The following is a 27,842-nucleotide window of genomic DNA, read 5'->3' as shown; positions in this document are numbered from 1 at the left end:
AGTTGACTACTTAACACGATTTTTTTTACATATTGAAATTTAATCTCTTTTTTTAGCTCAGCGTTAGGTTGCATCCGGATTTTCAGTACTTTCTCGCCCTTTGAATCAATTAAAACTATATCCGTTGGAAAGAGAATTTAATTTCAATTCTAATAGGGTGCAACAATTTACGCTATGTGATTTCACAAAAATATGAAAATTATGATCGTAAAATCATTCCTGAATGTCTAGAACCACAAGCAGAACGCGTTCAGCAGAACGCGTTCAGCAGAACGTGTTTGTTTGCTCTCCGAGTCCTACGGTAGGAGGTGATTTAGGCAGCGAGCAGAGAAAAATGCACGTAATAATGATGCGTGTCGTGCGTTTTTTGGTTGGAAATATCCTATAGATGGTACCAGGCAAATGTTCTAATAGCGTTCTCAGAAATCTGTTTTTTCAATACTCCAGAACCATTTACCTTTTTTTGGTTCGCCAGCCAATCTCATTTCTTAAATTTGGCCCGCCTGTTGAAAATGTTGACCACCCATGTTCTAGATTCTTCTAAGGAATTATGATGGAACTTTCTAGAAACATCGGAGCAAAAACCAAATCATTTTATTTTATACAAAACAACCAGCAAATACATACTTTAATATGCTAGGGATCTTACCACGAGCAGACATGTTATGGGATTCAAACGCTGGAATTTGTTTGATATATAGAGTTTTCATAAGTTTTGTCGTCCATCAAAAAATCATCTGATTCGTAGCCTTGCTACCGGCTATACAGCTTACGAGCTCTGAAACTAGCAAAAATTTGTTGTTTGAGGTTAGGTTTGCATGACTCATAACGAGGCAACACTTTCTCCTTATCGGAGAAAAAATGTGCTGAACTTTTCAGCGATCTACACTTAGTTTTTTGATTATTAAAAAATAAAAATTCTGGTATGAGACATGACTTCCCTGATGACCCTTACCCGATCAGAAGAGAAAAACTAAATTATATCAAGATGAGATATTTTGATATTCAATTTTTTCCTATCTGGATTAGTTATAATTTAGTACTCGTAGGATGTTAAAATATCTCAAATAATATCAAAAAGTCTATGCAACCATAACTAAATCATATCAACCGTTGTTATAATTTAAACAAAATTATAACTCATCCAGATAGGATATATAAACTAAAAATCTTATTGGATTTGCATGCAAAAAAGATGGCGATAAAAGATGAGAATCGAGCTCATCACTTTTCCAATCCCATCCCATCCTACCAGTTGTGCGTCCTTGCTTACTACTCTATCTGAGCTTCATAGAAGTTAGTTGTTTATTTTTGTACTGATTCTGCATAGCTCGATCCTGGCTGCTTGTTTATAGGGATGGCGCGCAAAGACAGGCAGTCGTTCGCGTTCCATAGAATTGGCCAATGGGAATTCACATAAGTGTACCTGATGAATTGGAATTTTGATGGACCGGCCCGATCGGGATCGGACAGTTGGAATTCTCAAAGGGAATCGTGCGCACGGGAGTCAGGCAGTCGTTTGTGTGGATTGAAACTGGACAATGGGAATTTCTACACGTTTACTTGAAGAATTTGAATCGGACTATTGGAATTTTAAAAGGGATGCGTGCGGACGGGCAGGCAGTCGACTTCGAGTGTCGTTCAGATGAATGGAATACATTGAAAGTTTACCTGATGCATTGAAAATAGAATGAATTGGATTATAGGATTATCAGGATTTGAGAAGAAATACTAGATGTACCTACTGAAATGAACGTTTCGAAAATCCAATAGCCGCTTTTATACCAGGCAGATCAAAACAGAGAAAAACAACAGCCCCCAGTCTATTTTTTTCGACTCATACTTCTAAATAAAAGTAAACAGGTTGATTATAGTACTAGATTGAATATAAATACTTAAGCTTTGAAAATATAAATGAAACGATGCCTCAAAAATTATTATTTGCATTCATATGGGTAATCGATTAATTTCAACTTAAAGCTTCCAAAAATGCGTTTGAAAAAATTGTTTTATCAAAAGTAGATATAATGTTGTTTTAGAAAAAACATAAACAACAAATCTCATTTCAAAACTATAACTGAATCAGATATAAATATCTCGCTGAGATAGGTTTGAGTAACGATTTTGATATGCTCTTCTGATCGGGTAACCTTAGTTGCCAATCATGTGCTTCACAACAATGCTTGATTTGAACTTTGTGGACATTTTTTACAGAGTTTGGATACTTTTCACCACTCACACAAGGTAATTCTTTGAACAATCAACGGGTTTGTCAGCTATCAATTTGATAATGATGGTTTTTTATGAAAACTGGGTAAAATTTTTTTTTTCTTTTTCTTTTGCATCGTAACAGAAGAAACATTAATATAAAATTAAAAAAAAACAGGTCGATTGATAATTTTTACAGGCAACAAAATTCTGTCAAAGTTCTGAATGTTCAACAACTAGTAAATGAGCTATCAGCTATCATCTTTTTTCTAGATATAATCACCTTTGGAAGAACTTTTTGGAAACAAGAATAAGTTTCACAAAACTTAAACGGATAAACAAAGTTCTTCCAAGTTCATTGCAAGCTATAAATTTGATAATATTGCAAAAAAAAAACACATCTTACATCCTAATGAACGCACGCAAGTATCGATATTTTCCATACAAACATCCGTCCGTCCAAAATAGAATGAAATAGTCTGTACCTAAACCTAAACCTAATTTTTGACCGCGTCAATCGATTTTGATGAAACCGTGCCGCGAGATAAAACATTTTTACATCTTTTGGACAAATTTCAAGCATTTTCAATGAAAATTGTCAAAATGAAGCGAATTTCGTGAAGTGAAATTTTCCTTTTTTACGAGAATAGCTGTATTTTTTCCAGTCATAAAGGGCGAACACGAAATTATTGCGAAACATTCAACAGGGCATAACTTTTTTACCACTGGGTAAAAATCAACCAAATTTTGCACACTTTCTCATTGATGTGAATTGTTCACATGCTGTCAAACTCAAAGTAGCTTTCTCGATTCAACGAAAATGGAGGTGAACCAACGCGAGTTGCCAGATATTTTTTTATATAGTTCATCTTGGGTTGAAATACCGTAATGGGTCGATTCACGATGACGTATTCTCCCTTTTGTGGTGACAGTTCGCACGTCCTGTTTACAAAATTTTACGAACGAGAAATGGGGTGCGGCGAAATTTTTCGGGTAGCTGCACGGTCAAGGAATTTAACTCAAAACTCAGTTTAAGGATAGCAAAAAACCAAGTTCCATTTTGTGAATTAAATTTAGCGCATTTTTTGTTTCTCATGTTTATCTCTTTGGAAATGAACAGAAAGTTGAAAATTCGTTAAAATTTTGAAAAGGAGGTTTGTTTATTAAAATGTTTCAACATTTTTTCAAAACCCTTCTTCAACACATTTCTTCTGGACCAATCCACTTTGTATTGAAAATTCTGGAAAAGCGCGTCTACTTGAAACAAAAAATCCCATCGAAGGTCCAAATGTGGAAACTTCTAAAGAATTCGAATGTGCCGAATCGATTGTACGGAAATTTCTTCTGTTATTTTGACCGGAAACTGTAAACAAATGCACATGCATTCTTGTACGACAACACCATTCAGGGACATAAGAATCCAATATAGGAAAATTCTCAAGTAAACATTCTGAAAGAAAAGGCTGAAATATTATGAATTTATACGATATGATATTTTCGAGGAATAAAAATAACATCAGATAATTAAACCACTAATCACACTAACATGAGACTTAGAACCAAATTCCTCTCAGTTTTTGGCTAGAAGCAGCTCCTATCGTCGATATTGCGCGGCAGTAATTCGAACATGAAAATTTCTGGTATCGACATTCTCGTTGATTTTCGAGTGTCCAGTCAGTGTGGTCAGTGGTTTATCTTTTATAGGTTTAAGTCCATTAATTCCAGCTGGATTTCAGCTGGATTAACAAACAAATGGATTGATTTTTCATTATTTGATACTTAAAATATTCAATTTATCTTTCATTCTTTATCCCAAAATTGAGCTGAGAACTTTTGCTAAAAACGTGTGAATGAGAATTCAATGAGGACCCAAATGTTTGCTTTGTTTCCTCAGCGTGTAGAATTGGAAAATAAGGAATCAAAACAGGAATCGCGAAATGTCAAAACCAGTGAGGCCAGGCAGTGCGTGAATCGACCTATGACTATAACTTAAATTGATACTACTTAATCCTAATTTAAATCTACGTTTTATTTATTTATATAGTATTCCGTCTCACGACATAACTTGACGAACATAATTCCTAAAATTCACTCGGTCCATGGCAACCGTTCTCCAATTTCTCGGGCATCCCACGTTCGCCAGATCACGCTCCACTTGGTCTAACCACCTCGCTCGTTGCGCCCCCGCTCGTCTTGTTCCTGCCGGATTCGTAGCGAACACCTGTTTTGCAGGACAGTCGTCCGGCATTCTCGCAACATGTCCCGCCCAGCGTATCCGGCCAGCCTTCACCACCTTCTGGATACTGGGTTCGCCGTAGAGTCGCGCGAGCTCGTGGTTCATCCTTCGCCTCCACACTCCGTTCTCCTGTACGCCGCCAAAGATGGTTCTTAAATCTATCTTTCCACCTATCAATTTTCATTTCTGTCTTAATTACTCTCTAACTAGAATTTCAATTTGCCGAAATGCCATAAACTTAGATAAGAATAAATCTACGTGTACACATATCAAAATTAAAAAGATGGTACACTGAGTTGGAACGTTCACAACATTTATCTATGGGATGGTTTCGGCCATATGCCGTACGCTGAAAAGGTATCCAGAGGAGCTGACGTTGTCGTAGTGTCCTCGTTAAAATGTAAAACTTGACGCGTTCCAGATTTCCAGTACGTAAGCAGAGTCAACACAATTAGTTGAGACATCAAAAATAAATGCTTGTTGTACTTCGGTACGACGTTTTTCGAGAGAAGCAATGCTTATCAGAGCACACCTTTGCTCGTCCGGCGGAAGTCAAAGTGGTTCGTTCCAAGGAAGGCGCCGGAGAGCGTACCTAACGAAGCTTCGCTGGACACGTTCAAGTTGGTAGCAGTGTGTACTCTGAGTAGGAGCCCATACCTGAGCGGCGTATTCCATAATACTACGAACCGGAGAGCAGTACACTGCTTTCAGATCATAGACGTCGTCGAAGTCTTTCGTGCCACGACGCAAAAATCCTAATGTTAGTTATTTTGTGTTAGTTTGATAGTTTGTTGTCAATTTCCACTCCCAGGTGGAGAATGGACTTGACATTCTCCAATGTTGATCCCTGAGAGTTGATGTTCGAAATTGACTGTGTTACGTGCACGAGTGACGTTGACTATCTTACATTTTTTGGTGTTTTCCGTCATTCCATTCAAGCGGCACCAGTCTTCTAATCTGCCGATGTCGTTTTGTAAGGCAAAACAGTCAATGGCACTGCTAATTCGGCTGAACAGCTTCAGGTCATCAGCATAAAGCAGACTGTCGGATTGAAAAGTGTTACATAGGTCAAAAACTATGAACAAAAGGGGTCCTAAATGACTTCCCTGCGGTACTCCAGATGGGGAGTCGAAAGTTCGTGATCGTGGTTTCCTAATTTTCTTGAAAGCCTGTCGGTGCAATAGATATGAGGCAATCCAATCAAGTAACCAAGCTGGAAAACCTAGGCAATCCATTTTTGCAAGGAAAATTCTGTACGGGACACGGTCAAACGCTTTTGCAAAGTCAATATAGACTGAATCCGCGTGACAACCTTTCTCCAGACTATTACTCAGGAAACTAACGTAACATATCAAATTCATCAGCGTAGATCGTTTCTTTACGAACCCATGCTGAAACTCTGGGATAAGAAGTTTTATGGCAGCATACAAACGCTCGGAGAAATTTCTGAGACCTTCCAAGCATTAGAAACCCAAGCAACCAGAAGTTCCTTAAAAAGGTTCCATAGAAGCTTAATCAGCTCTCGTTTTTGTCTGAAGAGAATGCTTATCAGCCCAAAATTTAAGTTCTTGAAGCTACTTTGAAGTTCGTTTAGGTGGCTGTAGAGAATGCTATTCAGCTTCTAAGAGAACGTCAAAAAACTTTTACACGCTGAAAAAAAATCTGGTTGACAGATTGCTCTGACAAGCAGATGACAGATTGCCGGTCTGTTATGGTGTATCTCATTGACTTAAATGTTTACTTAATTAAATGTTTACTTACCTTGGAATCCAAAAATAGCTGCACACCGTCTCAGGATTTGATCCACTTACTTCCAATCTAGAGAGGAAGTAAAATCATCTGCCTCTCGACCATACCAGCTCATGTCAAAACACTGTTCAAAGCTGTATTTGAACTACCGATTTTTTTGTTGCTTTTTTTAGAGAACCTTTCGTAAATGATAACAGCTGCAGTTTAAGTATTTTTTTTTTTTCTATTGAAGGACTTTCAATGGATCAAATAATAAACACAAAATCTTGGAATCATAAATTTTATTTATTTATTTAATCGTACCTTTTCTTACTGCCTATTAAATTTACACATATTCATTCTTTATAATTAACGACAAAAAGTTATTAGTCGAGCAGCTCGAACCACATAAAGCTCTGCCGGAGTGTCTTCAGGGCACCGGTCTTGGCCAAAATTACAGCTTCTTCTGGCTCCATCCATAACGGGCTTCCCGAACCAGGACCAGTCGATCGATGATGCTATTGAAAGATTATTTTCCTCCTCTGGATGGTAAACATTTTGAAAAACTGGGTCTTCCGTGGCTATCACGAACAGAAAATTTGTTTGAAGTTTTCAATTTTATGGATTGTGATGTAAACAACTCTTAAAAATTGACAGCTGTTGTCAAAAATATTTGACAATTCGCCTGAAAATTACCTGAAGGTTCAAGATGTGAACTTGTTGGTTCATTAGAAAGTTAGTTGCAGACGCACGATTCCTTTGAAATGCGTATGTGAGGACAAGTCGCATAGGAACCGCTTAGAAGTTCCGTTATCGACTTTCTTACCCTTCAGAAGGCGCTGAAAGTTTCTAGGAAACTTGTATGCAACATAGGCCCGTAAAAGTCCCAAAACACCTTTTCTCAGCCAAAAGTGAACTTGGAAATTGCATGTTTAAGTAAGGGGCCGTTCACTAATTACGTAAGCACATAGGGGGGGTGGGGGGGTTTCACATTTGCTTACGATCTCTTACTAGGGGGGTAGGGGGGGTTTCAGAAAATCTTACGTAAGAAATGTTACATTGATAATTCGTCACAGCCATTGGGAATCATATTACTTAGGTTTTTATTTTCTTCAAACCTATTTTTGGTTTATTTTTATCTTTTAATTTGAATTAATAAAAAAAAAAATGATGGTTCTATAAAATTTATTAAGAGCCAATTCTAACTAACATGCCTCCAAAACCACTAAATCACATAATTTAAAAAAGATCGTCTCTTTTCGCTTTTCATGAAAACAATCTTTTTAACTGAGAAATTTATAGAAACATAAAAGAAAGGGGAGCGTTGTGACACCACGATTTGAATTCATCATATTTCGAAAATTAAAGTCGTGAATGCCATAATGATGGTAAAACGACTATAATCGAAACCAAAAAAATATTCCGAAAATTACTTCATCAAGAAAAATCTTCAAAAATCAATCTGAGGCGCTCTATATAATGAGTTTCTAGACAGTTTTTATAGTAATAGACACTATCAACTTTGAATTTTTCAAAAAATTAAACAAAAATAATCCTGAAAATTTATCGCTTACCGCTGAAATGAGTCTGAACTTTTCAGATTAGTTGACAACGCAATTGTTGTTAAACATTTTTGCACCCATCTAGTAGTATAGAATGATTTTGTTCATTTTTATGATTTTTAGGTCATAAACTGTTCTTTCACACTGTTTTTAATCGAAATTAAGATTTTATATTGTTTATTCGATTGTGAAAATTTATTGAAGATTATTGTTACCCCGAACATGCTATCAGTCTTAAATAATGTTTTTTATAATAGTTTGTGACATTCCATCTGTTGTTTTGCATAAATTGTGCTTTTCATATGCAGTTATCAAGTTATACTAAAAAAGTGCTTGGCTTTGAAGCATGGATTTCTCTTTTTTTTAAAGCTATTTTTGAATGAAATAAAACGTGTCGATTTCTCAAAGAAAAAAACGTAAGATCTTACTAGGGGGGGAGGGGGGTTTTGAAAAATCTTACTTTGTCTTACTAGGGGGGGAGGGAGGGTTGAAAATTTCCAAAATGGTGCTTACGTAATTAGTGAACGGCCCCTAAGTATGCGACTTTTGGTTGCTTGGGAAACGTCCTTTCGTTGGGTCAACAGCTGTCAGGTTCTCGTAGATATCCTGAACGGAAAAGCACGGCAAGGGCAAGTTTATGTCGTAGGACTCGAGCGATGCAAATGTTTCCAAAACGATGAGGGGTCATTTTTCATGTTTTCTTGACACGTGAAACATGTTGACGGTAAAGCAGATTGTTTAAACTTTTAAATTGGTTTTCTAAGTGTCTAAGATGATGTTTACTGTCTTCGAGTCGAGAGAACAAATTGTTTCCTGACCTGTCGCACCGGCAGTTGGGAAAAAATGTTGAACATTAACCATTCAACCGTCTCCACGGCCACGGCCGGATGATTAAAGCAAATCCCAACGCCTCAAGCCGTAATTTGGCTAAAAAGATCGACATGTCGGAGAGCTACGTCCAGAATGCAAAGAAGAGAGCTGGACTACATAAGTGGTAACAATCGACGGCTAAAACTCAAGCACAACGGAAGCTCTACGAGAAGATACTGACAAAATACGGCTGCTGTGTGATGGACGACGAAACGTATATAAAAGCCGATTCTAAGCAAATTCCGGGGTTGGGGTTTTGCACCGGCAAGAGCAAATTCGATGTGGACGACAAATTTAAGAAGAAGAAAATGTCGAAGTCCGCCTCCAAATATCTCGTTTGGCAGGCCATCTGCTCTTGCGGACTGAGGAGTGAGCCTTTCGTGACAAAGGGCACAGTAATCGGCGAAATTTACGAATCTGACTGCCTCGAGAAGCACCTTTTCCGGTTCTTGCAGCAGCACGACGAAGCTCCGCTATTTTGGCTAGATTTGGCATCATGCCACTATTTTAAAAGTGTCCTGGAGTGGTATGAGGCCAATTCTGTTCATTTTGTTCCAAAGGACATGAACACGCAAAACTGTCCGGAGCTGCGCCCGGTAGAGCAGTACTGAGCAATAATGAAGCGGGAACTTCGGAAGAGCAAGGAGACAGTCAAAGACGAGAAGGACATGTTAAGAAAATGAAAAAAAAAACTGAGAATCTGGTACCGGATGACACTGTAAAGACTTTGATAGAGGGCATCAGGCGAAAGTGCGTTTAATTTTACACTCAAGGCTCAATCGATTAACTTTTCTTTTGATTTTTGAAGTAAATGTATGTATAAAACTACCCTAACATTTTGGTTTGATTCTAAACATGATAAGAAAATTTGTATGACATTTTCGGTGTCGCAATAATTTAGTGTTCGCCCTCTACTAGTACTCGTTGATAACTTTTTGAAGTTCTGATTGATGATAATTCATTATTTTTCAGTTTAGTGGAGCTCTGACATGCTCGTGTCCAATTGCAACACCTGGACTTTGTTAGTGGCAGTCCAATGGAAACTGAGAGGCATTTTGCAATGGATGGACAGGATTATCTAAAGGCATTGTGAATTTTGATGATCGTCTTCAACTAAATCCTGCCATTTGTTAAATAATTTTAATGATGTCCTTTGTGCTGATTTTTGTATTGAAATCTTTAAATCTTTGAATCAATTTGAGTTTAAACTGCTTCAATGCCTTAACCCGAGTTTATCAACAACGCAAATAAGACGCAAATGTTTAGCGTTGCATGTTCTAGTCTATGAAAAAAGGAAGGTATCCAGGTTTATAATAAATCAGGCAAAAATCTGACCATCAAACCGTCAACCGGCTTGTCAGTCAGTCAGTCAGTCTATATCGTAGTTTTCCACCTTGCTGCTGGCTGGCTGGATGTTGTTGATTGTTATTCGGAATCGGTAAAGTTTGGCTGCTGCCGTTGACGTCAGAAAAAGTGCTTCCTATAAGTAGGAAGCAACCGGGGTTTCAAATTTCTTTATACCCTATTCCCAATCACCCTCGCCCGGAGCGTAATAAACTGCCCTCGGCACTACCGCTGCAACTGCTCAGCTGCCTTCTATAATAACATTATATCGATTTAACAAACTTATTCAAAACCCTAGCTGTGACATCAGTGTTTATTAAATTGGAACAATTTTGCCCTCCCTGAAAGGGTAACCGGTTTGATTTGATTGATAATATCAACTGACTTATGATATGAAGCGGAGGGTTTGTACACAATTTATTTCAAGGTTACAGATTACCTTCAAAAGTTTGAGGAACACTGACAGAGAAATTAAATCGAAAAGGATACAACAAACTCCCCGCCCTTCCACTATAGGTTCGGCAAAAATCGCTAAACTTGATTGGAAATTGACCAGGAACGGCAACAAATCACTATCGTTGTTGTTCAAGGTCAGATTTCAAAACCCACTGAACTAGAACTAGCTAGTTAATACATGTCAAAGGCCGACAGCCGCGTGATTTGCTTTTGCAAACTTATCGGTAACAACAATGACACACAAGATAGTTGCTTGTGCAGGTTGGTCAGCTGGGTAATGTTGCAATTATAATTAACAAGTTTCTGTCGCAAAGAAAGAGTTGCCTCTGGGTATATTATAATCTATGTATCTCTCTCTACGCACTTTGAATTTTCGAAACGTATAAAAACTTCCGCATTTATCTGTGGTAGAGTGTGTGAAATTTGCTGGCGTCTTCTAGAGTAAATTTCAAACTCTGACTCTACAGCTGCTGTTGGTGGTTTGGCGGAAGAATAATATGGTATTTTTAGAACGAATTGCATTGGGCCGTTCGGCGCTAATGAAGAAAGGTCTTTGACCCTACCTTATGGTGACGACCTACGGCAGGCATGCATCAGACAAGAAGACGTGTGTGATGTTTCCTTCGGTGTGATTTAGTTGAAAATCGAATGGGACTCTTTTGTAGAATGTTGTGGGACAGTTCGCGCTGAAATAAAATCCTGCACTTTATTTTTATTCACATACTTAAATATCTAAATAACGAAGAATCCGGTTCGAAGGACCACGACCCTTTATGTATAGGTATAGAAAGTACGGATCTTCGTCGATTAGATTAGATTGACAAGTACTTATTTAAATTAAATTATAGTTTGAAGACAAAACAACTAAACTTATTCGTTTTTTTTTCTCTCCATTTTTTCCCACAGATGACGCCATGGAGGCGCTCGGTTTTCTGCGGTTCACCGACGAAAACATGAAGTCCAACTTCCTGCAAAGCCTCAGCGCAATGCGTCGCAATCGGCTGTTCTGTGACGTGATGTTGTTGGTAAGTTCGTTCGGGTTTTACGGTATGACAGGGGAACCCTGTTGAAACAAAAAGAAGATAATCCTGATCCACTTTTAGTCAAATTTTTGGAATAATAATGCCGAACTTGTTTGATGAACATTTGACTCTACACACCGGTATTAACGATGACTGTCACTTTCCTACCCTCAACTCTCTAGGTTGGCAACACTGAAATTCATGCCCATCGGAACGTCCTGGCCAGTGTCTCACCGTATCTTATGGAGCTGTTCAGTTCGGAAACGGTAAGTTTCGTGTGGTTTCGTTAGAATAGAATGTTGGATTCTATGTAATGTACCTATAAGCGCTTCGTTTTTATTTTTTATGGTCTTGTCTTGTCAGATTTCAGAATTTTATCGGTGCTTCAGAGCTAAGTTGTTCGAAAAGTTTTTGCGTGAAAATGAAAGTGTTTTCGACTAAGTTTTTGGAGGTTGATGGTTTCGTTTTCTTTGCTTCAATTTGCCATTGCAGGAAAACATTAACGGGACCCCGAATGAAGGTACCGATAAGGTGGCCTGTTACCGACTGAACGGCCATATCACTGCATCGGGGCTTCAGTTTCTGGTCGAGTACGCTTACACCGGCTCGCTAGAGGTGCCCTATGACTTGGTGAGTTTTTTGAGATCTAGAGTTGAGAACAAGAGGGCATATTCCTGCCATAAAAACCAAACAACCATCTGTCCCACACTGTCCTCTGGTTATATCTCTATCTCTGTCTGTGTGAATACCGTACATGTGTACGTTCCGAGCTGGAACAGTTACCGATAACGAATTTTCTAGATACGCGATGTGTATCTGGTTGCCTGGCAGCTGAAGATCGACAACGTGATCACGGAATGCGCCCGGCACATGGTGGACCAGCTGGAACCAGAGTGCTGCATCGAGATTCGCTCGCTGCCGGGTATCAATCGGAACAAAAAGTTTGTGCAGGAGGTCGACGGCTACATTACCAAGAACTTTGCCGAGGTGACCCAGGAGCAGGCGTTCCTGCAGTTGCCGTGCATTCTGATAGAAATTTTGCACCAGACCAAGCAGGAAATGTCACTGGTAACCGATACCTCGCTGTATCGGCTGGTGCTGAACTGGACCCGCAGACAGATCACCGAGGATGGAGTATCGGTATGAAAAAAATAACATAATATGCCTGTTCAAATAGATCACCCCTTTTCTATTTTAGATGTCCAGTTTGATGGAGCGATCTCACATGTTGTACCTTGCGTTGGATAACTCCCTGCAAGACTGCGTTGATCTCCCGGGTCTAGAGTCGGAAAGCGATCTGGTTCAGGACTACAAACGCTTGGTGCTCAAGTGTCCAGGCAACAAGAACAAACAGCGCAAAGGGCTGAAAACCCCGGGACGACCTCGGATGATCGTGTACAACCAGGACCTTAGCGAGGATCACCCTCAGGACAATTGCGATTGGAACCTGATCGGTAGCTCTAAGGTTGGTGATCACACATTCATCGGTCTGGTCACCCTGGACGGTAACCTGTCGCGTATATCCATCCAATTGCGGTTGAACGCCCCGACAACTCCGTCTCCAATTAACACACCGGACACTATCAGTTCCAGCGTGAGTCGCGAGGAAGAACTGGACGAGATACAGAAACCGGAACTGTTCTGCGAGGTTGCAACCATGTCCGGGCCCAAGTGTGGTTTAGGTGTGGCCGAATTAGAGGGCAAGCTTCTGGTTTGCGGTGGCTACGATCGTACCGAGTGTTTAAAATCGGTTGAATCGTACTGTCCGGACACGAACAGCTGGACTCAGATTTGTAACATGGGTGAAGCACGTGGTCGAGTCAATATTGCAGTAATCAATGGAACAGTTTATGCCGTCGGTGGCTGTAACGGTAAGATTTTTTCCTACGGAAATGTCCTGAGAATCTGACTCACCGTTTATTTTTATTTTCAGGTACTACTGAGCTGGATTCAGTGGAGTATTTATCTCAAAAGGAGACAAAATGGAAGAAGATGTGTAAGCTACCGTTGGCCAGGAGTAACGCAGGTGTTTGCGCTCTGGACGATAAGATCTATTGTGTCGGCGGATGGAATGGTCAGACCGGTATCAAGCAGTGTGATGTACTCATTCCGGATGAAAACAAATGGTCTTCGATAGCACACCTGAATACGGGTCGGTATCAGGCCGGGGTAGCCCCGTTCAAAGGCAAATTATGGGTCGCCGGTGGAAGCGATGCCTGGAACTGTCTAAGCTCTGTTGAAAACTATGACCCCGAGGTTGGACAGTGGAATTTGGCTCCCTCGCTGCTGACGCCACGGTAAGCTGAACAACTTTTCGTGAGTTTTAACTAAACCATTTTAACCAATTTTCTAATTTTAGTCGTGGCTGCGGGCTGGCCGAATTCAACGGCAAACTGTACGCCGTCGGTGGCAGCGATGGAACTCACTCGCTAACATCTACGGAATACTTTGACGAAACCAACAAATGCTGGATCTCCGGGCCCAACTTGACGTCGGCTCGTGCTAACGTTTCGGTTGCCGTGGTGCAGAATCGTCTGTACGCCATTGGAGGTTTCTCTGGCAAAACATTCCTCAATACCATTGAATATCTGGATGCTCAGTCGAACGAGTGGACCACCTTTGTGCCACAAACGAACTCGAACATCGACAGTCTGTTGCAGTCTTCCCTGCGCAATGGCAGTCTCAGCGATAGTAGGGCTGGATCATCGTCCACTTCCTCGTCCCCGGATAATCTTAGCGGACAGCAAAATGGTGGCGGTGGTTGTAGTGAGCACACCTTCAAACCAATCCGGACGGCCGAAGTGAATGCTTATAATTTGGGAAAATCCCACCAGGAGAAGGAATCATCTACCGATAAGGAGGTCAAAGACATTCTGGCAACCGGAACCAAAAAACTGTCGATCGACGAAGAGGAGCTGAACAAAACCAATGGTACAATTAATTCGAACGATAACAGTATTAAGCTGCAGAAAATCGTGGCCAACAATTGCGCGGAAATTGCCAGCGAGAATGGAAACTGCAGCTAACTAAGCGTGCCGGATCAGGAGCTTCTCCAAGGAGATCCTGCAACCGAGTCGGAACAAAATTAGGCTACAAGTCTCTGTAAGAATTAAGCAAACTATGCCGTGAAACAACATGTGTCTAGTAGTATGATTGTATAAGTTTATTGCGAGGAGAGTTTTTCCCTGAATGCGCATACCTTTTCTTATTATATAGCGATAAATCCAGTATATTTGATAAGCGATATTTTAATACATCACTCTAAAATGCAGCGGAAAGTAAATTTTCTATACATTTCTGAAAGAAAACTTTTTCGAATGACACCCATAAGCAGCTTTCGATTTCCAACAAAACGGAGAGAAAAAGCTTCCAGTTGTGAGATTGGGGCGTGTATGTTCACTAAAAAACAATAAGCTAGACGAATTGGAGAAAATACTCACCTATTAGAGAATCTTGGTGTTTCCTGCATTCACCATCTGGAACTTTAGGTTGAATCACTTTAATAAATTTGTTTTTTTTTTTTTTGACACGATCAGTTCTACAATTTTAGCTCAACCTTTAGAAATGCATTTTAGTCGTCAAACTTAGGAAGTTTAGATTGATTACATATTGTAACAAAACTCTTAAATGTAATTTTCTTTAAAAAGCAGTGAAATTAAAATTTCAGGAACCTTGTGCAAGGGTGATTCAAGGATCGAAAATTGAGAAGCTTAGAACTTCTAGACCTAACTAATATCTACAAAATCAATCTCGAATACGGATTGCGCAGGAAAAAAATCATTTCATTTAAATGAAAATCCGATAGATCTAGCTTGACTACAATTAACATTCAACGTTATATCCAGATCAGTACAACAAATGAACATTTGAAGACCCCCACACAACTCACTCTGGGAACCACCACCCGAAACAACACCGAAAAAGATGAAGAAGCATAGATTTCAGTAACAGTTCTTTTCTCAGGATTGAACTTTACAGCAACATACCCCAGGTTTGGGGCCAGATGATCAAAATATGCAAACTTGAAGTATAAAAAATATACCATTTAAAATATGATCAGTAGGTGCAGAGCAGCCATTAACTGTAATAGAATAAGCAGTAGTAATGACATAAAGACAAACGCAGGATGAGCTCAGCTTAACATTGGGCTGACACTTGCCTGGATGATTTTAGGGAATAAACTAGTGATAAGTCTGAACAACTAGCTCGTAAGTCTGCAAAGAACACTCTATCTATACCTTTTAAGAAGGACTCTATTTCAGATGCACCTTTTCAGGTACCGAACAATTTGTGTTGGATTTTGTTCTGCTTGAACACTTTTACACTTTATCTCTTATACGCAACAGCTAATGAAGGCTCACTCACTGTTTCTACAAATTAAAAACTCCAACCACCGCTCCCCTTTTTCCACGGTTTATCATTAGATTTTTAACAATACACCTCCCGCATCAATAGTTGTAATTTATACTATGTCGATCACCAGCCAGAAAAAAACCGGTCCACTCCATTTGTCGAAGACGATTTGTTTCCTTTTAAATTGAATCAAAACTTTGAACTAAACTGTGCTCTTATTGAAAGCAAAAAAACATGCAAAAAGCAAGAATCATATCCTTTTTATTCCCTTTTCGGTAGACACTGCTTACAAAAAAATGAAACATTTTTACTACACCTTTAAGAGACTTTAAGACTATACACAGTAGGTTATACTTTTATCAAGTGATGATTCTAAAAACGAAACCCATTTTGATAAATCAACGCCATATTATAATTTACGACGAGTGATAGCGATTTGTGATTTCACACAACACCATCCTGGGTTTTCAAAACTGTGCTGCAGCAGCGTTGCGTTGTTTTGGATTCTTCTCGTTTCCACTCACTCGGATCACATCCATTAAAACAAAACAAAAAAAAACGGTACTATAAGCCAATAGTAAAATGTTTATCGAATAAGACTATTTGAGCAATGAGTAGTTGAGTTGAGGGCAATCGAGGCTGCCATTCGGTAGCGGACGATGAGGGATTGGAGTTTAAAACAAACATGTTGTTGAATGAAAATTAAAATTTAAGAAAAAATATACAAAAAAATAAGAAACCTTATATGGATTTTTTTTTTGTTGAAAGAAATCAGTGTTTGAAATGTATGAATTTTATTCTTTTTTTCAATAAAATACTTACTGATCGAATTACATATGAACGGAAAATGTCTTAAAATAATATTCAAAACGATAATCGCTTCTCCAACATAAAAAAAACTCTCTGGAGCCACCGCTTTACACCATGCACGGTGTCTGTCTGTTTTTAGTTTAAACATTTTGTACGATGCTTATCATCATATCCTCAAAAGATGTACGCTTAGTGTTATGTTATTAGATTTATTCAAAGAAATATGAAGTTATGCTATGGATATGTGTGTGTACGATTGTTTTTATTTTTAACTGTTTGATTCATTTATATGCATTTAGGAAAGCAACATAGTTCTAGAAAACTTTCGGGCCATATAAGGCCTCTGACAAGTTTTGTTATTCAAGATCATTCTTGTTTAGAACACATACTTAGAACTCAGACACGGAATTCAGATTTAAAATTTAAAATGCAGATTTCGAATGCTGATTCAAAATTGAGAATCAGAAATGCAGGACTCGGAATTCATATACTGATTTAAAATTAAAAAAATCAATTGCTAATTTAGAATTCTGATCTAGATTCAGAACTCAGTCCTGAAATTTGGGTTTAAGATTTTCATTTCAGATCAAGTACGGATTCAGAACTTAGATTAACATCCGGCAACACGGTTTGTTAAAGTTCGGTCGAACCCAAGATTGCGTTGCTTTTTAAAGACTTTTTTCTCGGTGAAACGGATAATTTAAAGCGTGTGAAGTGGATAGTTTGTTGCCCGGAATTCCAGTTCTTCCGTATTCGGTGGAGAAGTATCGTTTCGTGATCTTTCCGGATAGTTATCTGGATTTCTAATCGTTGATTTTCAAGTCAGCCCCACGATTTTTTTTTTTTCTTCTGGGGAAATAGTCAGCCCCACGAGGGCTATCAGTCAGCTTTTATACCAGTTGTTATACTACTTGATTGGAAACTTGCATACTGATGGGTGACATCTCAGATCCCCCCGTTGGGGGATCCAGAGTACCTAGGTGGATGCTTGGGCCAGATGACTTGGGTGAAATGCGAACATTACTTATGCAAGCTGTGAAAGAGAATGACGACGACACGAAAGAACCCAGACTTCCATCAAAACCCTTTTTAATAGCCCAAACGGTCCAACTGACGATTGGTTATGAAGAAGCCAAGAGAGTTCAAGCCACAAAGGAGGCTAGGGGCGCTAAGTATATCCTAAGGACAAACTCGAAACGAATTATGGAACAACTTCTAAGCATCAAATCTCTGGTAGATGGCACTTCAGTAGAAATCATCCCTCATCCCACATTAAGCTATGTTCAAGGACTAATTTTCGATATTGATACGATTGATGAAAAAGAACAATTCATTCTCGAACAGCTTCAACCTCAAGGTGTCACAAAGGTTAAAAGAATTACCAAGAAAGGAGAAGGCTCGTCAAGGGTCAACACCCCTCTCCTAATATTAACCTTTCAACGAACAGTGCGACCAGATTTTATTTATGTAGGATTGCTCCGTGTAAAAGTTCGTGCTTTTTACCCGTCGCCGTTATTGTGTTTCAAATGCGCTGATTATGGCCACGGCAAAACAAATGTCCCGCCAAACCACCCGTTTGTCTAACATGCTCCGGAAACCATGAAATCGATAAAACACAATGCGAAAGGTCACCATTCTGCAAGAACTGCAATGGAGATCACGCTACCATTGCTAGAACATGTCCCAAATACAAAGAGGAAGAGAAAATTATCAAAATCAAAGTAGATCGAGGCATATCTTTTGGAGAAGCTAGAGCCCTAATCCGCGAAGCCAACCAAGGTACCTCCTTTTCAAGCTTAGTTCAACAACGTCTATCGCAAAACACTGACGAAAAGGACAAAATTATTCAAATGCTACGTGATGAACTACTGGCAGTACGAACTGAACTTAAATCTCTTAAGGAATCTTTAGTTGATCAAACAACAACTCAAAAATCAACTCCAGTCGATTCCAGACTAACTGACTCTTTTAACACACAAAATTCAAACTCAAACAAACAAATGGGACGAATTAGCAATCCAGACTCTTCTTGCAATTCTAATAACAGTAAAGAACCGAATAATCCCTCGCAAAGACTCTCGAGAATAGACGGCTACCCAAAAAGCAAATCTGAAATCCTCATGCGTAGCAGAAGTCAAAAACGACTGATAAGTCCTCCAAAACCTGAAAAATCTTTAAAAAAGGGTAAAACTATGAACTCTAAACAATCATCAGCATCTCCCCCTATGGAATTCTAATGGCTAACTTCGATAAACTTGAATCTGGTAACAACAATCGCCTGTACCCGGACCATGATACGGATTTTTATATTAGCAACCATCCATCAATTATCAACCAAGAATTGAACTTGGAAAGATTCCCGAATGCAGTCACAACAAGCTCAAACGCAGTCACGCCTACTGCTTGTAGATCCTGCATCAATCTTGATGCAAACAACAACGTACCACGAACACCTATCGAATCCGATAACCAAGCCCACCCCCCGACAAGATCGCTTCTGGAAACTCGACAAATATCGATGACTACCACCGAAGAGGGTACCCAATCTTTGTTTGATGAATCCAGACCAAGAACGAGAAACCAATTCTCTCAGGCAAGTATTTCTCAATTTATTGTCTCCGACAGACTGACTGGCCTTGATTATTCCCCAGCCACAGATATACAACAACATCGCTTATCGGAAGAACCCGCTGTAGAAATATTTCGAAACGATTATAATGATGAAATCGTGTCATATCCTGTGGAGGTTCAGGACACCCACTGTAGCCAGCGGGTCCATCCTACACCAGTTCCAGACGTCTCGGTCACTCAACATCATCCACCTTGTCTTTCGGTGCAAGGCTCGATGACAACTGAGGGCTCGAAACCAGATCTAACATGTCCACACCAGACCACAACGCTTCGTTGAAACATCGTATAGCTATTCAATGGAACATGAATGGATTCTTCAATAATCTAAGTGACTTGGTTTTGCTCACCAACTTCAATCCCCCAACTGTACTTGCTATTCAGGAAACCCATCTCCGGCCAAATGCAGAAGGAAGCTTAGTCAACACATTACGGAACCAATACACTTGGAAAACCTCAGCAAAAAACAACATTTATCAGTCCATCGCTCTAGGAGTCCTTTTTTTTTTTTTTTTTTTTTTTTTTTTTTTTTTTTTTTTTTTTTTTTTTTTTTTTTTTTTTTTTTTTTTTAAATACTAAATTAAATACTACATGGATCTCAATGGAAAACAGATTTCCTTTAAAGAGATCCACTATTTGATATTAATACTACTAAGCAAACATTTAATCAAATAAGACATTATAATTTAAATAATTAATAAAAAAAAAAAAGAACACACAAAGAAACTCAATTGCTACAAAAATTAATTATAAAAGAAGAAAACTGGTCACTGATCGATCGGTTTTTAACGACTCAATTTTTCTTTTAATAGCTGTATTACTTTGATTTTGAACGTGGAACGGTTTTTGATGGTTTTTATTTCATTAGGCAAGGCATTGTACTTAGTTGGACCAATAAATGATATTCTTTTTTGACCTAAGGATGTCACGGATCGGCTTCGTTGTAAAAAATCTGACTGGCGAGTGTTATGAGTACGCAATCCCGTTGTAAAATGGATGTTTTGATTACTGAAACTTGTGTGTAAATTGTCGTAGACATATATTACAGTTTGTAAATCGCAAAGATCTTTTAATGGAAGAATGTTATGGGCTCTTAAGGTGTAGAGCTGTTGGGTAGGAAAGAGCAACGGTAGTCTATAAATATTTTTTAAGCATCTATTCTGGAGAGTTTGAAGTTTTTGTAAATTTGACAAGGAAGCTCTTCCCCATATCATAATAAGATAGTTAATATGAGAGTGAATAAACGCAAAGTAAAATTTCAATAAAACATGTTGAGGCACAAAATTTCTCAATTTCCATAGGATACCACAAAGAGGAGAAACTTTTTTCTCTAGATATTCTGTGTGACGACTCCAACAAAGAGTTTCATCTAGGTAGATTCCTAAATATTTAAAGCATTTTACCCTCTCAATAACATTTCCATTTATCGTTGGGTCAATATTCGGAGGTAATCTTTTATGTGAAGAATGAAATAACATGTATTTGGTTTTCGTATAGTTGAGTGAGAGCAAGTTGGTATTAAAATATTTAGATAACAATTTCAAGTCATTTTCAATTTGTTGAATGATAATATCAGTAGATGCTGCTGAGTAGAAAATTGCTGTATCATCAGCGAATAGGCGTGCTGTGCCTTTTAATGGTAAGTTACAGAGATCATTAACATACAACAAAAAAAGTAACGGACCTATATTGCTACCTTGTGGTACACCTATATCAATATTTCTTACCACGCTTTTGGTATTTTCAATCACTACAAATTGCTTCCGCCCCTCTAAGTAACTGCGAAGGATATTATTAGCTGTTCCTCTTATTCCATATTTGTCTAGTTTGGATAGTAATATTTCGTGATTCAATGTATCGAAAGCTTTTTTAAGGTCCAAAAACAATGCTCCCACAATATTTTTGGAATCAATTTTAGAAATAATGGAGTCGACTAGTTCTGAGATGGCAATTAGTGTGCTCGAGCCGGATCTGAAACCATATTGCAGCTTATAAAGTATGTCATGCTGGTTCAGGAAATTTACAATTCTGGTCACAAGAAGTTTTTCAAACACTTTACTAAAAACACTTAAGGTAGATATTGGACGGTAGTTGTTTATATCATGGGAATCGCCAGCCTTAAAAACAGGAATAACTTTTGCGATTTTGAGGCATTCAGGATAAATTCCAGTCTCTAAAATGTAATTAAAATATTCCTTAAGTATGATAGAGAATTTGTCATGGTAATTTTTTAAGACACTTACTGGGAAATTATCAGGTCCACAGCCCTTCTTATTTTTAAGGGATAGAATGACTACCCTTACCTCATTCACAGTACACAGAAAAAAATTATGACTATTACGTGTCATTTAAAATGCTTACCTTTAAAATAAAACTGCCTGTATTCGAAAAAGCATGACAATTTAAGTTGATTTGATTAAAATAAAATGAAAAATCATTCAAATTTACAGCAAATGTCCTGTAACAAAATGGGGCATGACATTTGCGTAGTTTTACAGGTCAAAGGCAATCATTTTTAGTGAGCAGATTTTTTACAGGCTGATTTCAAATTCCAGGACAATGAAAATTAAGGTTGTCAATCAAAATCAAAAAAGCTAGTAACTGTTCGACTGTTTGTTCCGTAAAGTGATCGTGCTATGGAGACTTATCCGAATTACATCCGGTGGAAAAGCTTCGCGTTTGTTGTAGGCCACAAAGCCGTCCGGAAGGCAGATAAAAACAATCTACGTTTCGTTGTGGATCGCGAGAACGATGCCCCTATGGAAATCCGTCACAACCTAGAGTCGGCCGAGCTGATGATCTGTAAGTTTTTTTTAATATTTATTATCATCGGATCACATATTCATGAGATTGCGCAAAAATTCTATATGGTTACATGGTCTCTGTTTTCTTATAAGAATTGAAACTACTCGATAATCAAAACCAAAATCGAGCAGTTTCAATCGAAGCAATCCGGAATTTGTGTTGTCAAACGCACTTGTATGAGTGTCAATTGGCTGTTATGTTTCTGCATCAGTTATTTTGTTATATTTTTTCCGGGCACAAAGTGAACGCTGCACAAGTGACGGAGGGGCCCCAAATTAGTGCACCATCGAGATTTCTTCAGCGTTGCATCTGCATCGACCGACCAAGGCCGGTCATCAGACTTCAGACGTAGTCAAAGTTCGAGCAGTCCCGGACGTGAAGTGAACGAGCTGAAAACACCGGATGTCATCGTATCGGCCGAAAGTGAAGAGTTGAACCGAGCCCGCATCCAAACGCTGCCTCTTTCGATTCACCCGCAATGAAGATGAAGATAAAGAGTACCTGGAACAAGGAAATATTGGCCAACATTACGCAAAAAAATCCCCACTCGTGATCCCAACATACGATGCAATAATGTATCCCACCAGTGCCTTATGATTTCTTCGTTCGGTTTAATATTTTATCGAAGAAAAACAACCAGCTGTTGAAGAAATTTGTAGACCAGGGGTACCGAAATTATCAATGCCCAAGTAAAACGACATAACTAGTCACTTCCTGTCGGTAGGTTCTCCGCTGTTGTGGTACCGGTTTGATCCGATGGCGTCTAAGTAAGTATCTCCATTATCATCTTATTTCTAGCGCTGAAAGATTTTTTTTTCTCCCAGGATACATCGAACTGCTGCAGCTGGAAACTTTAAAGTTCCAAACGGTAGCAGGAATTCGTCACTATAAACTCATCGGAACACTGGAACCAAAACAACGAACCGGTCTTATATGCCTTGCTGCCGGTTTACACCGGTAAAGTTTGGCTGCGGTTTCTTCCGGTGATGGATATCACAATCTATCGATATCTGGGGGTTCCACGTAGCCGAAGCAAAACGCTAGATGTTCTGATTGATCACCTGGGTATGGTAACTATCTATTATAGACCACTTTACATTACCATGAGCGCCGGTTAAAGGATCAGCCACAACTAAAAAGCGGCTGGGAAGTTAATTTTAAAAGTTTATTAACGTAGATTTTTATTATAATTTTGTTGTTTTGTTTTTTGTTTTGTTTCCAAAAGGTAAGAACGGTTATTGGCTCGCTAAAAGGACGTCCACCCAGACAAATGAGCCCTAATCAAGCAACTCAACATTCATCTGGTTTCCGGAGTTGACGACTGGTCTCGTTTGGTGTATGTAAGACAGTATCGTTTTCTTGAAAAAAAAAACTATTTCTATTAGTTTTTTAGTATGTTAAAAAGGTTTCATGATTAGAGATGATTCGTCAGGGAGTTTCTCGGGTCGAATTCTATATTCAAAATATTTAAAAAAAAAACTGTTGGTTATGAGAGACGATTGCATTAGAATTCGCAGATTTGTTCGAGCAGTAATTTACGGTAATCTTATAATTTATCTACAAATGTTTCCTTAACAAAACCTCAATCAGCAAATAATGGTCCGAAGTCAGAATCTGTCCCGGTACCGATTGGCGGTGTGTTCCCGGATTCCCCCGCTCACGCTCTGTGTGTGACTTGGTTGGGCTGCTTGAAAACTGTTCCCTGAATCTTACGTAGGTCTCATCTACGGCCGACTGCTGGACTAGATGAGCTGCGGTGGACTCTCTCCCCAACAAGAAAAAGATGAGCTGCATCCAGATGATCGGCTAGATCCACGAGTAGAACCCGTTCGAAATATTCATCTTCAAGATAGCCAAGGACGCGATGTTGGAAAACACTACAACGTGGTCCTGGCGATCCCGCAGAGAATATTCCATTACAGCGTAAGAGGACAGATTTCTAATGTAGAAGAGTAAGTTGAAGTAATTTTTTTTTTCAATCTAGTAGATAATATTCTTAATAGTTTCTTTCGTTATAGTTACGTTAACGAAAACTTGTATCTCTGTCGCGTAGTCGAATCCTTTCTGAATCAACTGAGCATCGAGCGATCAAAAGCCGTTCCGGATGTCGAGCTCTTGAAACAGGCAGAGAAAGCACAACCCACAGGACTTCCTTCATACAGGGACCCAATATGAGAGGGTTTTTTTTATCGATTTCGTCGCCTTTGTTGCAATCATGGGTCAATTCTCCAAAGGCGCTTCACTGTTCAGAAAATAACACAAGACAGCTAAACGGAAATGACAATTGCTCCGAAAACAGCGTTGCGATAAATTTCAGCACCAAGGAGGAGGAAGAAGAGGTAACTTTTTTTCACTTGAAGTTCAGAACAGATTTTTAACTTTAAATTTTGTTTTTATAGCTCAAAACAAACCGGATAAATGGGAAAATGGAATACGGTTGGCTTATTCAAGAGTCTTTCTTGATATCGAAGCATGGAATTGTTTGCATCGATGGAGACAAACTGACCGCCGACAAACTTGCTGATTTGGCTAATTTTAAGCAACATTTGACGTGGCAATGTAAATGGGTTCTTTTAAGGTGCAATTCCATCCAAGCGTTTTCGTTCGCAGGCGTAGTGTGTAGGAGAGTATGCGGATGTATACACATGATGAGATGAAATAATAATAAATAATGCTTATTGCAAATCGATTGTTTTTATTTGGAAAATTGCCATTGAATCAGGTTACTAAAGTATAAACAAAACAAATTCCAATAGGAACGTTCTTTCCAAATTTACAGCCTGTAATTTTAAAGCAGCCTGTAAAAAAATATGAACACGTAAAAATAAATGTCACGTGATTTTTTTTTACCTGTAAATTTACGGTAAAAGTCCTGCTCCTTTTTGTTACAGGACATTTACCGTAATTTTACAGCAATTAATTTTTTCTGTGTAGCTGGATGTAGAAATATTGTATTTTGTACATGTTCAATACGGGATAAATGGTCAGAGCCAGGGTCAATTGGAATTTCCTCAGCTAACCTTTTGCCAATTGTGGAAAAGTGCCTGTTTAATTTTTCACAAACTTCTAAATTGTTGGTAGTGCTGCCTTCTTCATCAGACAGGTTGATTGATGTGGTTGGTTTGTTTTTACCCATGAGGGTGTTTATATTTCTCCAAAGCTTCGAATGTGGTGTGTTGTTCAGTAAACGTTCATAATATAACTTTTTGCATTCCTGTTTTTTTAAATACAATTTTTTATTTATATGACTCAACATTTGTTTTAGTTGGACATCATCGGGGTGCCTTTTAGAACGTTTTAAATAGTTGTTTTTAATTTTTATGAGTGTCCAAAGATCTAGTGACATCCATGGACAGTAGTTGCCTTTCAATTTTACATTTTTTTTTATTGTCCTAGTAGACATTGATCGAAAATGGCTGTAAGATGTTGTGATATCTTGCAAACCAACATTCACGTTATCTGGTAGTTGAACATTATTCAAATAATTCAAAAATAAATTGTTCAGTTTACAATGATCAGTAATTTCTTTCGTTAAAGTTGCCATTTGTTTATTACTTGATAATTTAAAGGATGTAATAACCTGTAAATGGTCGCTCACATCAGTAAAAATAGTGTCATTTTTCAGTCGGCCTAGATCAATTTGCTTAGAAATGACGTGGTCTAAAATATTATTAGTTTTTGGTCTAGTGGGGAAGGAGTTTGTGCAAACATAACCAAAGGATTCCAAAATCGACTTATATTTCGTAACTGTATTTAAATTGGTTAAATTTATGGGGACATTAAAATCACCTACAATAAGACAAGAATGGTTATCGGCAACAGACGCTAACAAGGATTCAATTTGATCGCAAAATGAGTTAAATGGAAATGCGGGTGGTCTATAGATGCCATGAACACTAAAAACTTGACCACTCAAAGATATTTGAATGCTTATCCTATGGAAACCTTCAATGACCTTATTTTCAGTAATTTTGAACTTTAAATTTGTTTTAATATACATAGCTAGACCTCCATAGGACTGGTCACGGCAAGAAAAGATCGAGGTGTATCCTGGAATGTTATAAATATTACAATTATGCTTCGCAACCCAAGTTTCACAAATAACAATTACATCAATACAGACATTTAAATGTTCAATAGTCTGCAACACACAGTCAAACTTATTTAAACTATTCATACTACATATATTCCATTGCAAAACTCTTAAATTTCCTAAATTGTTATCACAAGTTCTTAAATTAAAATCATCGACATTGTCATGGTATACATTAATTAGATTATCCATTAAATTATTTATATAAAAGGTAATCACAAGACCTTTTACAAATAAAATTTATTTTAATTCTGAATCATTATTCCTTTTGCGTTTAGGAGATGGGGTTTCCTTGGGAATTGATGAAACGCTTTTTCCTTGAGTGATGTGCTTGCTCATAAAATGGTTCATTTCAAGTTTTGTTTTAATAACATCTGGTTTAGAAGTATCTGTTTGTTTTACAAGGATAGCACCGCCTCTACCAGGCCAGACGTATTTTACTCCTAGTAAGTCCTGATATTCACGTAACTCGTTCAGAATTTCCATTGATAAAGGTGTAAGCTCGTCCCTAATTGTGATATTGAATGGTTTTCCGTTTAACACAAATGTCGGGTCAACTAAAGAGGAAGCGAGTTTCCCAAAGCTTCGTTTTTTATTGAATATCTCTTCTTTAACAAAAGTGTCTTTAAGAAATACTTTAATTGGTGGTAACTTTTCGTTGGGTTTATTCGAAGAAAGTAGTCTTACTGCATTTTCTATGTATTCAAGTTTTAAATCGTAACTAAAAGTCCCACATATTTTACGAACAAGTTCTAGAGTATTCTCGCCACTTTGAAACGGTACTCCAAAAATCATTAAATTTTTAGAAATAGCCTCTCTATTGAATCTATCAAGGTTCGTTTCTAGCTTTTGTACTTGATTTGAAAGTTTGGAATGTTTGGATTTGAGACCAGATACTTCTTCTTCAAGAGCATCATTCCGGGATTTTAAATCTTTGAAATCCGTCTGAATTTCTTCAAATTTCGAAGATAAAAATTCCTGTGACGCCTCTATCGCAGAAGTAACTGATCTCATATTCGTTTTTACCGAAGTCAACTCTTTAGAAACAACGTTATAAACTGTTTCCTCAATTTTCATGTTGATATTTTCTATAATTGTCTCATGATCTTTACGTAGAGTTATAATTTTAGAATAAATAGATGCACAATTTGGGTCACAAAAATATTGCTGTGCTTTCATTTTGCGTGCAGCACTGCCAATTAGATTTTTACAACGTAGATGGACACTTTTAAAACAATACGCACAAGTAATAACTTTCTCAAGGTTGTTTTCCACGTTTTTACATTCAGTACACATTACTTCATTATCACATTCCATGTTCAGATCAAAATAAGATACAACTAAAAAGATTAAAAAAGAATCAAACTTGTTAAAAATACTCACAATAAAAATTAAACAAAAGGGGACTAAATGAGATATGAGGTAAATGTAAATTATGATGAGTACGGAGATGAAACTATGAGCTAAGACTGTGATGATATTAATAAGCAGCGTAATAATAATAATAATGAAAAAAGAAAAATGCTCAAGTCTACAATAAGCAAGGACAACACGTTAAAACTTATGTTCAAAAAGAAAAAAAAATTGATTAATATTTTAAAGTTAACTAATAATATCAAGGTAACAAAGTAGTAAATTAAAAACTAACTAAATATTACTTATAATTACAAACTAATAAAGCAATTGCCAAGAATATTGCAAAAATTTAACTCTGGAAATGAGAAAAA

General features: G+C 38.0%; 1 protein-coding gene across 3 annotated transcripts in view; it reads left to right on the top strand.

Moving 5' to 3' along the window:
• LOC129758689 (influenza virus NS1A-binding protein homolog) overlaps positions 1-16,523 on the top strand; it is a 126,924-nt gene extending 110,401 nt beyond the window's left edge. For all 3 annotated transcript variants that reach the window (XM_055756267.1, XM_055756266.1, XM_055756268.1), the window contains 7 exons: positions 11,311-11,429; positions 11,609-11,692; positions 11,919-12,056; positions 12,228-12,566; positions 12,625-13,297; positions 13,360-13,723; positions 13,786-16,523. In XM_055756267.1, the coding sequence (XP_055612242.1) occupies positions 11,311-11,429; positions 11,609-11,692; positions 11,919-12,056; positions 12,228-12,566; positions 12,625-13,297; positions 13,360-13,723; positions 13,786-14,452 (2,384 nt within the window). In that variant the 3' untranslated portion in view covers positions 14,453-16,523. The remainder of the gene's footprint in view (positions 1-11,310; positions 11,430-11,608; positions 11,693-11,918; positions 12,057-12,227; positions 12,567-12,624; positions 13,298-13,359; positions 13,724-13,785) is intronic.
• The last annotated feature ends 11,319 nt before the right edge of the window (positions 16,524-27,842 follow it).

Source organism: Uranotaenia lowii, chromosome 3 (genome assembly GCF_029784155.1).
Source record: "Uranotaenia lowii strain MFRU-FL chromosome 3, ASM2978415v1, whole genome shotgun sequence".
NCBI classification, from domain to species: Eukaryota; Metazoa; Arthropoda; class Insecta; order Diptera; family Culicidae; genus Uranotaenia; species Uranotaenia lowii.
The sequence above is the reverse complement of the archived record's forward strand: the minus strand, read 5'-3'. Positions and strand labels throughout refer to the sequence as shown.